Source organism: Excalfactoria chinensis, chromosome 1 (genome assembly GCF_039878825.1).
Source record: "Excalfactoria chinensis isolate bCotChi1 chromosome 1, bCotChi1.hap2, whole genome shotgun sequence".
Taxonomy (NCBI): Eukaryota; Metazoa; Chordata; class Aves; order Galliformes; family Phasianidae; genus Excalfactoria; species Excalfactoria chinensis.
The window spans coordinates 161871433-161886846 of record NC_092825.1 but is presented as its reverse complement, the minus strand read 5'-3'; the positions used below and the strand labels follow the sequence as shown (position 1 = coordinate 161886846).

Here is a 15414-nt window from a genome sequence, read left to right as displayed (position 1 = left end):
GAACATTGTCTAGGTTTGCAAGGTATCTGGATGCCCCAAATCAGAGTGTCAGTCCACTTTACAAATGTAACACAGCTCCTTCAGACCTTCCCATATGCTTTAGCGCAGCAGAGCAGACATCTGCAGCAAGAACATATAACAGCGCATCAGCTGAGTAATTTGCAGAGCACGGAGCCAGGGTGAATGAGTTAGCAGCATTAGAAGCTGGCCAGTGTGCTGAGATCATTTGAAAAGACTTACTTCTAATTTCTCCCACAGTAGATTAAGGTCAGATGATTCAGACAAAGGCTGGACTCAGTCTGTTTTTCACTAAATAATCCTCAGAGTTTGCGCAGCTCATCTACTAAAAGATTCTTGGCCTGTTTTTTTGTTTTTTGGGTGTTTATTTTTTTTTTTTCCTTTATTTTTTCCTCCTTTTAATCAAGCCCAGCTCGTTCTTTTCATCCATCCAAGCATTTCTTCTGAACTTTGACTAGAATCAAAAATTGCATTAATCACTTCTTGGACTACTTCTGTGGCCTCTTGACAACAGACTGGTTTTACGTAGTTCACTCAGACACAGCAGCCCTCGTCTCATGATTAGGACATGTTTATGTATGTGCTATTCCTGTTAAATTCCGCTGCACATCTCAGTGACAACTTACCTCTGGTCCATTTTTTGAATAAATGAGCAGATGAGGATCAAAGAAACAGGAAAATGCTATGAACTCTCAGAGTTGGAGAAGTCACTCTTGAACTTCATTGTTTCTATACACATAATCACAGAGAATTGTTTACTTTACACTCCTGCTTGTAAAATTAGCAGAAGAAACATGCTTTCTCTACTCATTTTGCTGTTTCTGTTTGCTTTCATAGACCACATATCCAATTTCTTACTTCTTTTTTCCACTCCACAGCATTTTCCTAAAGGAATTACAATGTTTGGTGTTTGCTACATACACAAACAGGAATGAATCTTTACATTTAATGGGTGCCACACAAAAAGGTCAGTGCCAGATTTTCAACAGATTCTCAAAGCATTCTATTCAGACTCCGCATTTTAAATGGTGAAACTACATTTTCCAGTCGATGTTAGGTTAAGCACTGCTGCCTGTATCCCTCTGCAGCTTTCTATGGCAATTTGACGTTTCCTTACAGATTCTCATTGTTCTGTGTTACGAGAATGGGAGATGTTAAAATCTGGACATAACTTGGTAGCCACATTTTCTCAGAACAGGCACCTACAGAGAGCCAGATTTCTATCTGGGGACCTAATTTCTCAAGGATCCTCAAGCTCTGGTGTAGCTGAGAACTGCAACTCGGTCCTGCCGCAATGAAATTCCTTCTAGGTCCCATTTCAGCAAACCACTTCAGCAAGTGCTGTCCTTACAACAAACAGTCTTAATGGCCTACACACATAAGTGAAATAAGTGAACTCACTTCTAGGTATCTTAGCTTTAGTTTCCTAAGTATGTGTTTAGCCCAGGTTTAGTAAACATATGTGTCCAAAGAAAATTTAATGAAAAGAAATAATCAGTGTGAGATGAATTCTTATATGCCCCTATTTGTTATTATTATTATTGCTGCTATGTTTGCATCACTTCATAAGTGTGGGCATGCTAAAATGACAGAGCAGAGTGCATACACTGTACCATCAGTCTGCAACCAAATCACAGAGCACCTTCAGTGGAAGCTGTATGCAAGCACAAATGTGTGGTCAGCACAGCTCACCCATAGCAAGAGCACAGCAGCTAAGACAGCGGATAAATATACACACTGGGTTTCTAAAACTTCACTTTTGAACAAAGTGAAAAACATAACAAAAGCATATATTTTATTACCTTTGCTGAAGCCCTCCTATTAAAACAACAGATGAAAAGAAAGCTTGAACATTTGCATATACTCAGCACACCTACTCATGGACCTTTTGCAATTAAAAGAGACGTTGCAAGGTAAACTTGACACACGAGTATTTTAGCCTTTATTCAGCCCCCTGGAACAACACGCAGGCACTTATTTATTTATCTTTGCTTAAGTTAGAAGGACATTTCGTTTATTTAGACTTTAATTAGCTCGTTGTTCTCACAAGCTGAAAGCCCTCCGGGTCCAGCAATCCTTGTGGGTCTTGGTGTTCCTTCCAGTTGGCTTGCCAATCGTGAGGCAGTCTGTCGTGCACACTGCTGCTCTCACAGCTGTGGACCCCATTAGGGATATTACAGATGGGAGGAAAAAACAAACTCTAAGCAATGGTATAATCTCTTCAACACACAGACCTTAATGCAATTAGCTGTTTTAATTTTAAGACATGCTGAGGTGCTTGAAATGTCATCGCTTTTACACAGATTTAAAGAGGTTCATTTGCACAGGTTGCCAGCACATGCTCAGTTTTATGGCACACCTCCATAAAAGCGATGGCATAAAAAAATCAGGTCTTTGGTATAAGGATTTCAGATCCTATTCGAGTTTAAATAACAGATGGCCAACACACCACACATCTCATTGATGTGAATGGAAACATTAGAGCTCTAGAGTTTCATCCATGTCTCACTGGGAGATTTATTTAGCAACTGTTTTGTGAATAGCTTGTATCTCAGTGGAAACTGTGCTAAATCCATGAAAAAAGGCAGTAAAATAAATGTTATTGCAATTTTTCTCTCCTCATACTCACCTTTATCCTAAATTAATCTCAAAACCACATTTCAGCTCAACAGCAGGAATCATTCTTGTGGACTATCAGAATCAGCAATTACAAAAGAAACTTAAACAAGTATGCCTAAGGAAGTTTGATTATTCAATTCAGATTCCTGAATCTTAAAAACCAAACACTGCATTATATTTTCCAAACCTCTCAAAACCTTTATTAGCACATATGGAGCCTACAAGCTCTCCCAACAATAGATTCCTTTGTATTTTCACGGGCACGAAGGAAGCATCTGGATGAAATGTGAGTAACAGAAATGCACACAGGTGTAAAGCTTCGTTTGGAACTCATGCAGAGTTATGTTCGTTTAGTAATGACATTAATGAAGATTAAAATTAGTAAAAAATGTGTAAACTCAGGAATGAGGCCCAGGCTAAGGGAATTATTAATGTATTTAAACAGTGCTTCCTAAGTTTTTTCCTATTCCCAAGAACACTATAGATTTAAAAAAAAAAGAAACCCATGAAGAGAAAAAGCTATGTGTGATGTGTGTCCACATGCTTAAGCTGAAAGTTCAAATCAGTAAGGATAAATAAAATCAAAGCCAAAAAAATTAAAAATAAAATAAAATAAATCAGCTGAGCAACCAAGCTCACCTCTTTTGGAACCCATCCTGGTGTTCAGTCAGGTTAAAAGTAACCTTTGTGAGGCAGCTGTCATGAATTCCTGACACAGGCAGCTCCTTAGCCTAAGATCATCAAGGCTAGCAGTAAAATAAAGACAGTAGTATAGAGCAGGTAGGACTTAAGACTCCCCAGATTCCTATAATATGTGGCTGTGTTAAGCAGAAAGTAATACAACAAAATGGTACCTCTACAGAAAACAAAAGGTTAAACAGAGTTAAGTTGGTGTAGAAAAATATCCGGATGTAAACTGTGGGAAACAAACTCAGTTTTTTTACTGGTCGATTCAGGGAGAAGCAAAGGGTTACAATGAAACTCTATCATCTCCCAGCTCTAACCAGCAAAAAAAAATGTTTTTGATTTTCCTTTGTTTAATTGCTTACATTTTTCGGCCCAGCCATTTCAGAAGGAGAAAAAAGTTTTCATGTAATCACTGCAGGGCTGGCAAAAAAAATACTTCGAGGAGAAACATCAAATCCTCAATCTTGCTGAAAGGTCAGAAGCTAATGGAATTCCATAGATGGAAAGAAAAATGACAAAACCGTTTTCTTTGCAAATTCAGATGCTGCACTAAACTGACACACAAGATCCACATTTATTTGTGAACTGCTTCATCTGGAAAGGGACAATTAAAAAATATACGCAATGATACGCAAATCTGCTACATATCCACAGTTCTATATCCCGCACTGTATTCTTAGACAGTTGATTTAAAAGAGACCTTACATAGGGAAATGATAACTTGTTCATTTACACAGTTCAGGATTTACACAGCTTGCAAAAGAGATAAATGTGAACAGGCAACATAATAATCACTCATGAGTTTGTTTCTCTTCTTCGAGGGATGGAGGTACCCGGAGTTCTCTATGTGGTGTTCTGCTGTAAACTTGCATCTAACCTCTGCTAGTTCCCAACAGCTGCTTTCAGAGTGAAGCTGTGATTCAGACTATAGGCTCACTCAAGCTTTGTTATCCTCAAGAAATGACTGATGATCTAAAAACAATGTATGTATCATATTCAAGGTACTGGAAGTGCACCTAGCATTGCTGTATCCATACCGTGGTTAATATGGAAGTTCCATGTGCTGCAGTGCAACGTGAAGGATTATTTTTTCCTTTTCTAAAGCTCTACAAAGGTACAATTTTCCATTTGAAAATAATGCAAAAATTCAAATTGTAGTCAAAGGAGGTTCTTATTTTTTGCACTTAATTAAGGACATGGTACAATCACTTTTTTTTTCTTTCTTTTTTTTTTTTTTTTTCTGTGTGTTTGTTTTTTAACTATTTGAATTGTATTCTGAAAACTCCTGATATTCCAAACTGTTACTTGCTAGACAGAAACTTGTTTGCTTCCAGTATTCCCCCATTTCTATGGTGCTTTCTCCTCTCTGTGTTTGTCAGGAGGGTTTCAGAAATAGAATTTGTACTGGACCCCAGATCCCCGTAGGAGAGTGTCTGGATGTCACTGGCAGATTGGCAGGATGACATGTCAGAAATGGTAAGGCCTATTCTCCTGCCCCTGCCAAACAAAACTTATGAATATTTTAAATAAATGAATATATAGATATAGATATATGCTAAAGAGTGGGAAGCTGTATCAACAAAACAAGGATTATATTAATCACAGTGAGTGTGTTTCAGTACTCTTAGATTTATGCAAGCCTATTTTTCTATTACTTAAGAGGAGCACTGCTACAGCTCAGCTGTCAGCAGAAGCTGGTGCCCTGCTTTGGATACAGTATACTGGTTTCCCACTTAATACTTCAAACCTGCCCCATTGCATGCACACAAACTTACCCATACGCAGTTCAAAGCAGGTATATTTACTGTCTCCAAAAGACCCATTAAAAAACAAATTCTTCCTTGAAGGATTTCTTATATCTACATACCAGGGCCCAGAGTTTATTATTTAAAAAAGCACTGAATGAGTCTATCATTAAAAGAAACCCATCAGAATGCATGAATCCCATATGCTTAGTCTACATGAACTGTCAGATGGACAATGCTGATCCAATATGAATGTACAAAACCAAGGGTAAGTATTTTTTTAAAGACTGTTAATCATGTTTCCAAAATAAACTCACTGAGCAGTGTGTATTTTTTAAATATATTTATTACATCACTTACAATAATCTACAGTAATGTTAAATCTAGCGAAACAACAAATTGCAACCGGGATGACATGGTCAAATATGAAACACAAGTACAACACAGTATGATGAAACAATGGCACAAAAGTGAAGGTGACTTTCTTCAGCTGTTATTATATGAAATAAAACATTCATCGGCATTTATTTTTGTGAGTTTTACCTTTTTACTTTTATTTTTTTCCCTGCTGATAAATGACCAGCTATCTTTTTGGTTTCCTGCATCACATCGATACAAAATAAAATAAAATAAAATAAAAATGGTATATTTTCAAAAGCAAATATCCAAGCACTTTTCTTTAAAAATAATAATAATAATAGTAATAATTGTATGCATAACTTCGCAAAATCTTAAGCTTATGTTGGAAATGTGCCAATATTTACAAGGTCATAGTGCAACTAACAAAACAGAGAGACCTTAGCACAAACATTGGTAGCTCCTCTTTCACTACAGTTCAAATCCCAAAACACTGTATTGCAGGGCAAACCACAAACTATTTACCTCATTTAACATCAGACAACAAGTACACGCTGAAAACGATATACCTTTTTTCATACTTCACTGTTGAGGGTTAATTTAAACAAATTTGAATATAATGAACATGCAGAAATACAGACACTTAAAATGCATACAAATGTGTATGCGTGCACTGCGTGTGTGTTTAACCCTTCCATAAACTGTGCGTACACAACCCATGTATCTACATAGCCACTGGCTTCGGTGGGGAGACAGGGCACCCTAAAAATCAGGTGCATTATCAAACAGGCAAAACAAGCCAGCCAGCCCGAAGGTGTTACAATGGCAAACACAGCTCAGAATGTCAGTTTTTGAGCAGAGGCATTTTCTGGGAGGTGTCACACTTATTTCAGAAGAGTGTGACAATCATTGCTCACTTTTATCAACTGTAAAACCACTGCAGGCTGAGTAACATAAGGTTATTTTTCTCTTCGTCACTCATAGGTTGCAAGATCTCATGCCATCACTAACAGATGAACTGAAAGTGAAGATTAAGCTAAGAGCAATCTTGCAGTAGGCTGTATACCATTAACTTCTTACAAGATAGCACAGACAACATTAATCCAAGCATTCATCAAGTGATGAGGTAATTTAGCACCATAACGATTTTTTGTCCATTTAGTTTTCCACAGTTTTTGACAGAACTAGCAATTTGGGTTGATCAGATGTTCTCTTCTGTATGACTGTTAATTTGTTTTAACTTTTAGAGTCCAAAAACATTTTCCACAATATACTGTACTACATAAAGTTCACATTGCAGGTTGAAATACAGAACTGTAAAGGCAAACAACATTTTTTATTTCAAATGTTAAGCCAAAAAAAATCTCAACCTATCTGTTCTTCAAGGAGATTTAATACGATGTATCCTTTCTTACAATACACATTTCATGTTCACAATATTAACTCCTCAGATTTTTCATTTTACAGACAGTGAAAATGGCTTGAAGGGAAAATATCCAAATATAATGCACTGTCCCTAAATTATTTTAAAAATTGAAAAGCAATTTTCATAATGGATAGTGAATGTTAACCATCTCACTGATTTCAGCAACAACAAGAACAAAGCAACTAATATTGTACACTTTACACCGCAGAACAGTGCAGCTCACAAGGAGATAAAGGTCTGATCTTGTCTACATTTCATTTCAACTTTACGATGAATGTTTTGTCTGTATATATATACTTTGTGCATAAGGTCTTATCTTTCCACCTTGAAGTCCATCACATTTTTGCCACCAGCTCAAAACAGATTGGAACCAAGCCCTTGTTTGTACATGAGATCTCTAAACATTGTTCAGAATTCCTAAGGGGAACTGCTCAGCGTGGACAGATCGGTACAGCTTCATCGCCTTCGACAGAGCTGAAGCGATTCCCACCAGGTGAACATCTTCCCATCATATATTTTCCCCAAACATTTAATTCAAACAAGTCACAAATGTGACATAACTGTGCATCAATTTGAAAGATGTTAGTCTACGTATTTGTGTGTGTGTGTGTGTGCACAGATGTACACATACACACACACATTCTGTGCTTCACATATGAACTGTTTGTTGCATAAAAGAAAAAGAAAAGAGGTTACAAATAATCCAGAAAGTTGCAGAAAGCATTAGGGAAATAATCACAAGTATTCAAAAAGCTCAAAGGAAAGCAAAGCATTCACAAGCTATACAAGGCTCTTTAGCTACATCAAAATCACCTGATAATAGGCACAAATAATGCAGCGTACAGAGAACTATAAGAGGTTCAAACACTATAAAGTTACTTGAGCTATTCTGTTATTTAATGCAGCTGATAAAATCTAGGGACAAACTAAAACCTGTGCTGCTGCAAGCAGAACTACAGCATCATGAAACAATTTCAGTTTCACCAATAAACTGAAACCTCCTGGTCTTGCTCAAAAGAAACATTTCATTTCTGCTCATGTATAATGGGAATTACATTCCACACAAAAGGGATCTCAAAGCCTATAAACAGTGTACCTTTTCAATCTCTAAGGGACATTCATTCCTTAAATGAAATATTAATGATATGTATTGCCCCTGAATAGCCCCTTAATACAAGTCATATGTTGAAATGATTAAATGCAATGGACTAGAGTAGTCTTTGCAAGAGTCCTGATGGAAAACTTGCTATGATAACAATTACTGATATACGGCCCATTTTTCTTTTCCACAGCTAGGCAAAGCCGCACCATTCCCATTTGCTGGCAATCTGGGCTCTTTACACAGAACAAACATTCTTAATAAACTGCCTTAAGCAGCAGTAGTCTATAAGGACAAGGAGAGGAAAAATAAAATTCCTGGAATTTATTTTCTTTAAAGGAAAAAGCAATTTGCAAAAAGTCAGTAAGTATTTTGTTCAGTCTAGTGGAGTTCTTCAAGCTTTTGGAAGCTGATCCCAATGCACCTCAACAGTAGGCAGGTTTCTTGGGATGAAGTAATACATTTTACCAAGACATTCCCTCATAATAGGCAAAAATGCAAGTAACTTCACAGCTGTGAATATTTCCAGGAGAACAGGACAGCCCTGTGTCGGAGTATGTGAGGGAGACTGTTCCCATTGCTGGTTTTAGATCTGAACTCTGAAGCAGGAATGGCAAAACATGCATTTCAAAATGGAATGATCTAACTGCTTCAGCAGTCCTACCAGAGCAATGACTGTCTCTGCAGGTGATACTGGAACCAAGTATTGAAAACAGAGAAGGTAAGTTTTGTATTCTGCTGCCCTTTCATTTATCTTTATAAATATTCTCTGTAAAGAAAACAATAATGATACAGTGAAGCCACAATGTCATATGACAACATTTCCCAGATGCTGAATTTTATTATGAATTTTATTATTTCACTGTATTTATATGTTGGCATGTGGCAGTTAACCACTTCTTTTTCTAATAAGTACATTTTTCTGCTTTCAAAATATATTAAATCATCGCTAAGTAGATCAAAAATATAATCTCTATAGATTTTTGTTGAGGATCAAAATAACACTAATTTCTAATTCTTAAATCATTAGTAATTAAGGTACTAAAAGGAAACATGTAAAACAGTAAAAGTGTGTCATCACTACAATCTAGGCTTAAGTAAAACAGATAAATACTAACTTTAATATGCAACATACAATGAGAAATATTGCTATCATGTAAGCTAAAGTAGTTGACTAATTATCTTACGATAAAGCAGCAGAAAACAAATAAAATTAGTAGATATTTGTTAAGCATCTGGTTATAATGCATGACCTACTTTAACACTAAAGGAGTTTTGCATATTCATGCTGTACAAAATGACCACCTCTAGAAATGATGCAAACAAAGAAATTAGGTCGATAGGATGATTTACAGTACCGCAATTGCTGTATGCTTCCATTTTAAAATAACATAAAACGTCTTACTGCAGCAAATGAAGGACGGAAAATGTTCTTGTCCTTAACATAAGTGAAAATAAGCACTAGTTTCTCAGGCAAAATGTGCTTTACCAAAAGGTGTCATCATGAGTGCCACACTGTGCTGGTACCTTAGAGGCCCACAGATTTCCTCTTTAGAAACGTGTCCACATTTACTTGCAACAGCAGAATGATCAGCATTAGCAGCCCTTGTAAGGGAAAACATTCACATTGCCTGTGACCACTCGTCTGTTTACACTCATCAAAATGTAAAGAGAACTTTAACACTGCTTTGAAAGCATCCACTTTCTGTTCTGTAGGCACGAAGGATTTCTTCCCCTTCTTTTCACATAGCCAAAAAGACTAAACTTGGAAGGGAATAAGTGTTCCAAATGTTTTCACTGGGAGCGGAGAGTGTAGCACAAGCAGCTTAATATGGTAGCTTTTTCTTTTCTGCATTTTACCCACTCACTGGTAAAGCAAAGCATTCGTTAACTGTTCATATCAAAATGAATAAAGTTACCTATGTTAAAAACAGAACATATAATCAGTACCTCAGATGCTAAAAAGAGTACTATTCATAAATGTGCCCACTATGGATTTGTGCGTTATATTCACCTTATACAATCTTCACTGCTTACAGTGTGCATAATGCTGTTTTGTATTTGATGGACACATTCAATGGCTCATTCATTACAAATTCTTGCATTAAAATGCAGTGGTAAAGCCAAAAATACCCCCGCATGCTACAATTAACTTGGCCCGACATTTTTAATATTAAATATGCAAAACTCTTTTGTGTGATTCACTATCACTGTAAATTAGCAGCTATTCTCTTTAAAAATGTTAAACCTTCACCAATTCACAAACCATAAACATTGTTCCATTTTCTCTTTTACACTGAGTCTCCTACTGAATCCAAATCATCCGAGGAGAGTGGGCGATACAGGTCCTGTAAGATGAAGTGCAGTATACATTTGTTTATTGTGCTTGATTTGTTGCACTGCAACTGTTTTACAATCTTTTTGATACTGTGGACCAGAAGATCTTGTTTAACATAAAATACACATTTTCCATATAATCAGGTTTTGTTGTTGTTTTTTTTTTTTTTTTCTTATTTTCACACAGTTAATTTTTAATCAACAAATAGATGGCTGGAGTTGTAATGTACAAAATATTCTCAGGCAATTATTTTTTCCTTTGATTCTTTCTTATTAAATGCTATTGAATCCCCCCCAAATAGACTCAATTTCTCTATTTGCTGTTTTGTCAAAGTGGTAGGAAAGTAAATGCTTACCTTCTATTACAAAGTAATCAGAACTTGCCACCCACTGGTCATACAGCATGGCTCCAGAAGCATTTGAGCTCCAAATGCTAGAGCTGATTGCTGCCCATTACTGACAATGGGATTTTTTCCACATTTTGGGGTGTGTGAGTAAAGAGACAGTATATGAAATCCCCCAGTCACTGGCTCTTTTTGACAGTAGCCAAGCAACCAGCTCATGACAGCAGAGAGAATCTGAGTGTACGGATCCACTTCAGTTTTCCAACACCCACTTTGAGCATCCTCTGACTGATCAGATTATCCTCAAACACTGGAGGTGCCAGGGGATGAAGCATCACCCTACTCAACCTACTTAGCACATGGAGCTTCTCTGAGGCACACAGTAGCACAGAATGGAGGAGAAGGTTGAACACAAGGCAGTATGGGCTAGAGTAATATTATTTTAGGGTGAATTCAGCCTAGCTGGTGAGGTGGAAAGGTGGAGCAGCCATGTGCCTGGCAGTTCTCTACCTCTCCAGCACAGCTATGCAATGCTGCCTTTAGGCTGTTTCTGGGATCCTTCACATACAGTACATGTTTACAAAGCGCAACAAAATGAATGCAAGACAAAACACTGGGAAGACCTGGAAGATACGAGAATGCATAGGAATGGGAAAGCTGATGGAGCCAGCCTTGGGTACTTTGTTCTTTTTTAATCCTGGGAGGAAAATTGAGTGGGAAAAAAATAATCCAAACGCTGTGCTATGAAACAAAAGCTACCTAGAATGAATGCTTTACAAATTTCCAATTTCCAAGTCTCTACATGATCTATGTAGATCTCTGCATGGCATAAAGGGGATTTTAATTCCCTTGAATGGGTTTTAGCTCCCTGGAACACTTGTTCTGTATGGGCACATGTACATACAGCAAGCCACATCAGACTGGTACATGCTTTAGAAAATCAAGACTTAAATAAATTTCTATTTTTGGTTGAACAATCTAGGAAAAAAAAAGGACTTTCAAACAGACAAGCCCATTGCAAACTAGTTAATGACTAAGACTTCTTTTCTGCTCGTACAGTTCTGGAGTTTCTAAGATACCGTACAGAAAAAAGAGTGATTTGATGGCAACAAGACAAACTTTTGAATGACATCTTTTCAGTGGCTGCTCACTTCTCTGAATACAAAAAAAAAAAAAAAAAAAAAAAAAAGGCATTGAGAATTTACATAGAAGTCATTTGTAAAAGTGACTCTTAATATCTGGGGAATATTTTTGTGCTTACTTTCATAACTACATGGTTGTTTTCAAGAAAATCAGTGCACGAGGTTTCAGGATCATACCTCCTTCCCCATCCTAATAGCTTCAAATACCTAAAGCATTTTAAAGATTTCCTTTCTACAAGAACTCTTCTTGCCTGTACTGTGTTGACGAGCTGCGCTTCTAAGAAATATGAGGAAAATCTATTTATTATTTTGAATATAGAAATAAAAAGGCAAAACCTGCTGAATTAGTGTGATTTCTCGGACTCATGAAACTGAAAAAAACTTTATATAAATAACATTCAACTTCAACAAATAGGCAAGAGGTACCTCAAATCTTTTTCTCTCTCTTTTTTTTTTTTTTTTCTTTTTCTTTTTTTTCATCTTGTAGGATGTAGAACGATTGTTTAAAACAATGGCAAGCAACTGTGAAATCAGATATAAACTATAAAACCTCTCCACCCTAGTTCAAATTCTAAGACTTTTTGCAAGACACTGGAATAGCGGTCTCATAAACTATTAAAAAAGTGAATTAAATAGAATGGAGAGGGGGCTGCTACTGCGTGTATTTTTTACTGTGATTGTCATGTCATCGTTTCTTAGTCTTAGCCATTAACTATACTTTGATGAGGCAGGAACTATAACTATGTTCAGTGTGGTAGCTGTGTCTACTTTAGCTGTCATAAATCTGAATTGGAGATATTTCCAGCCTCTTTAGAAATACACAACTGAGTACATAATAAATAATTTAAGACCAAGAATCTTAATTCCTTATTAAAAATCAAGAATTAAACTGTACGAAAGCACAACAGTTCATAGGGTGCAAGTTTAAATACTCAGAAGCTGAAAAACATAAAAGTTAACATGATCCCTGGTTCTCTTTCAAGTCCTTGTATTACATTAATCTTTCAAATCTTGCCTTCATCCAATATAGACTGAATTTCAACAGAGATTATATACACAACTTTCACTGACTTCTGAATTTATGGAAACAACTCAGCCATATGCAAGTGAGAAAGGAAGAAACTTTTAACTTCTGTGTTCTGGCTTTTGAGGGTCTAACATTTTATTGGTAGGGGTAGAAGAGTAGCATTTTTGAGATCATAATAAACATATTACAGCAGCATTCTTGGCTTAATTTACAGCAATGGAAAGCTTTGTGTCAAAGGCCAGAATTTACTTCTTTAAAGGGTGTATAACAAAATGTCTGTAAGAGAACTGATCCCTACTTTTAAGTTGCCTAATGCATTCCATAATTAAAAGGAGTATTTTCTTTAGAAAATTCTACCATGTGTACTATTTCTGTAGGTTTTTACTATTCACAAGGAGCAAACCCTTAGTCTGCAGAGTTACTTCAGTTTCATCTCTTGGGATTCAAAAGCATGACTTCCTTCTTCTCACCTGTATTTCCCAGTAAAAATGCTGACAGCCTGCCAAAAGACCTGGGCATTCTGAAGTACACAACTCCCTCACAACACTTTGATGGGGATGCTGAAGAGCTGATCCACTGCTTACACCAAAGGGAATCAGGCTGTGCTGGAGTAAACAGCCCCTACAGTCCATGCATCTGATAGCATGAGGGCAAAGGCACTGAAACTGACTCAAACCACATAAGGAGAGAAAACAAATTACAGAGCTGAGCTAGCATTCCCAGGCCTCAGCATCTTATTTCAGCTCCAAAGAAGCAGCTCTCTCGAACTCCACATTAAGAGGGAAACCCAGAATCCTCACCATAAACTTTAACCCCAGAACACAGGTCTAGCAGCCAATGTTCTTTTTTTGGGCACAGGGCAGTAAAACCTCACTTCCCAACACTGGGGGCAAGAAAGGCAGTGAGATCAGTCTCCTCTTCTGTGATACCAAAACTTTGTTAAACTCCCAGGGAACAAATTTGCTTTGGCAGCTGGCTAGTCAGCCCTGTGGTTGAACACAAAGGAAAATGCCCTGGGTTCAAACTTCATTTCTGTCAATATGGTCACAAAAAATAACATGTCCACTAAAGAAAACTCTAATCGGTACATAAAAAAGATGACACTAAACCAAAACAGAATGTTATTTAGACTGCTAAGGAAAATTTAGATTAGTAAGCACTGTTTTTCATACAGCTGATTTAGTCACTGCAACACACATCATGACCTTTAATGACACACTCAGATGGTTTTGCATTGGACTTCCAGCTCATTCACTTCACAAGGTAAACATGAAAGAAGCAGATATAAATTCTCAGAGCAAGTGTAAAGCTCCCATCCCTTACTCCTCAGTACTTCCTTTTGTAAACTAAATAATACTACACCAATGTATCGTTATATGACTGTATTTCATATTTCTGCAGCTACCATTTCTTGGTACCACATTGATACCACATATGAATATGAGAAGATAATTCAACTCTTCAACAATATCCTATCTCTCCTTTAATTTATTTCCATACTTGTTTTCTGTACATTTAGCAGAGTGATTGTGTTACCACTACAGTCTTTTCCATTCATAACACTGATCCTATTACACTTTCACATAGGTAACCTGCGTAAAAAGAAGCCTATCTGCCTCAATCTTCACATCTGAAAGTCAGAAACCTTGTGGAAAAATGCACCCTGTGGCTGATGGTGTAGACCACATGGATCCCACTCACACATCCACAAATGTTAACAGAAAAACATTTTTTCAGTGTGGAAAAAGTAGCATCAGCAGTGGAAAGTAAGCTCTGGAAAGTTACTAATGAAAAGAGACAGTCTTACAGCAGATGAAAATCCACTGTACACTGATACCATCCATCTTAAGAGATAACTTTACTTTGCTAATGCGTAATTCATTTAGAACTTTGTTCCCTCTTCAGTGACTTATTAATGATTCATTAACAATCCATGAGGTTAGGAGCAAATGGGCACAAAAGAAAACGTATTTGAGAAGATTTCAATACCGACTTGCTCATCTGCAACCTGCATCTTTACTCTGTACCAGGAAACACACAACTACCCTGTGGTTTTAAGCCACTTCTACTGGCTATCTGTATACTGCAAGACCACAGAGTACTTCCTGCTCAGCTTCCAAATCTATAAGGAAGGCATGGCAGAAACCCATGGCAGTACTGAAGCCTGGGATAAGACATGAGCATGTACAATCCCTCAGTTCCCTGGTATCCATGGAACAGAAAGAAGGGTACACAGGACAAAAAGAAGCTATGCCATGCTTCAGCTACTCCTGCTCTGGGTATTCAGGAAATCAGGTCTGCCGAAGCCTCCTAAGGTAAAGCAGTGTCTATTGTGTATGTAATAACTTATTTAGAGAGAAACAAATAATCTTCACTTAAAAACTGAAAAGGCATAAAAAGTCATGTGCTCAAACTGTGTTTATAAACAGAAGTCTGAGAAATAGAGCACTGCCTTAGGGAAGCCTTCATTGAGAACAGATCACAGTTTAGAAAATAGCTGAAGAGAAGATGCAGAGACATCTGTCCCATTCCTTCTGAACGAGTACCAATAATTAAATCAGCATATGGAGCCTTTTGGGTTGAACAAGTAATATTCTGTCAGGTCATCACAGC

The 15414-nt window shown here is 37.1% G+C and overlaps 1 protein-coding gene across 5 annotated transcripts in view; it reads right to left on the bottom strand.

Moving 5' to 3' along the window:
• Positions 1 to 15414, bottom strand: part of DCLK1 (doublecortin like kinase 1) — a 232427-nt gene that overhangs the window by 48911 nt on the left and 168102 nt on the right. Inside the window, exon 7 of one of the 5 annotated variants that reach the window (XM_072361517.1) lies at positions 5406 to 10299. The exons of the other annotated variants lie outside the window; for them this stretch is intronic. Within the exon in view, the coding sequence (XP_072217618.1) occupies positions 10243 to 10299 (57 nt within the window). The 3' untranslated portion in view covers positions 5406 to 10242. Of the gene's footprint in view, positions 1 to 5405; positions 10300 to 15414 lie in introns of those variants that run through there. 5 annotated transcript variants of the gene reach the window in all.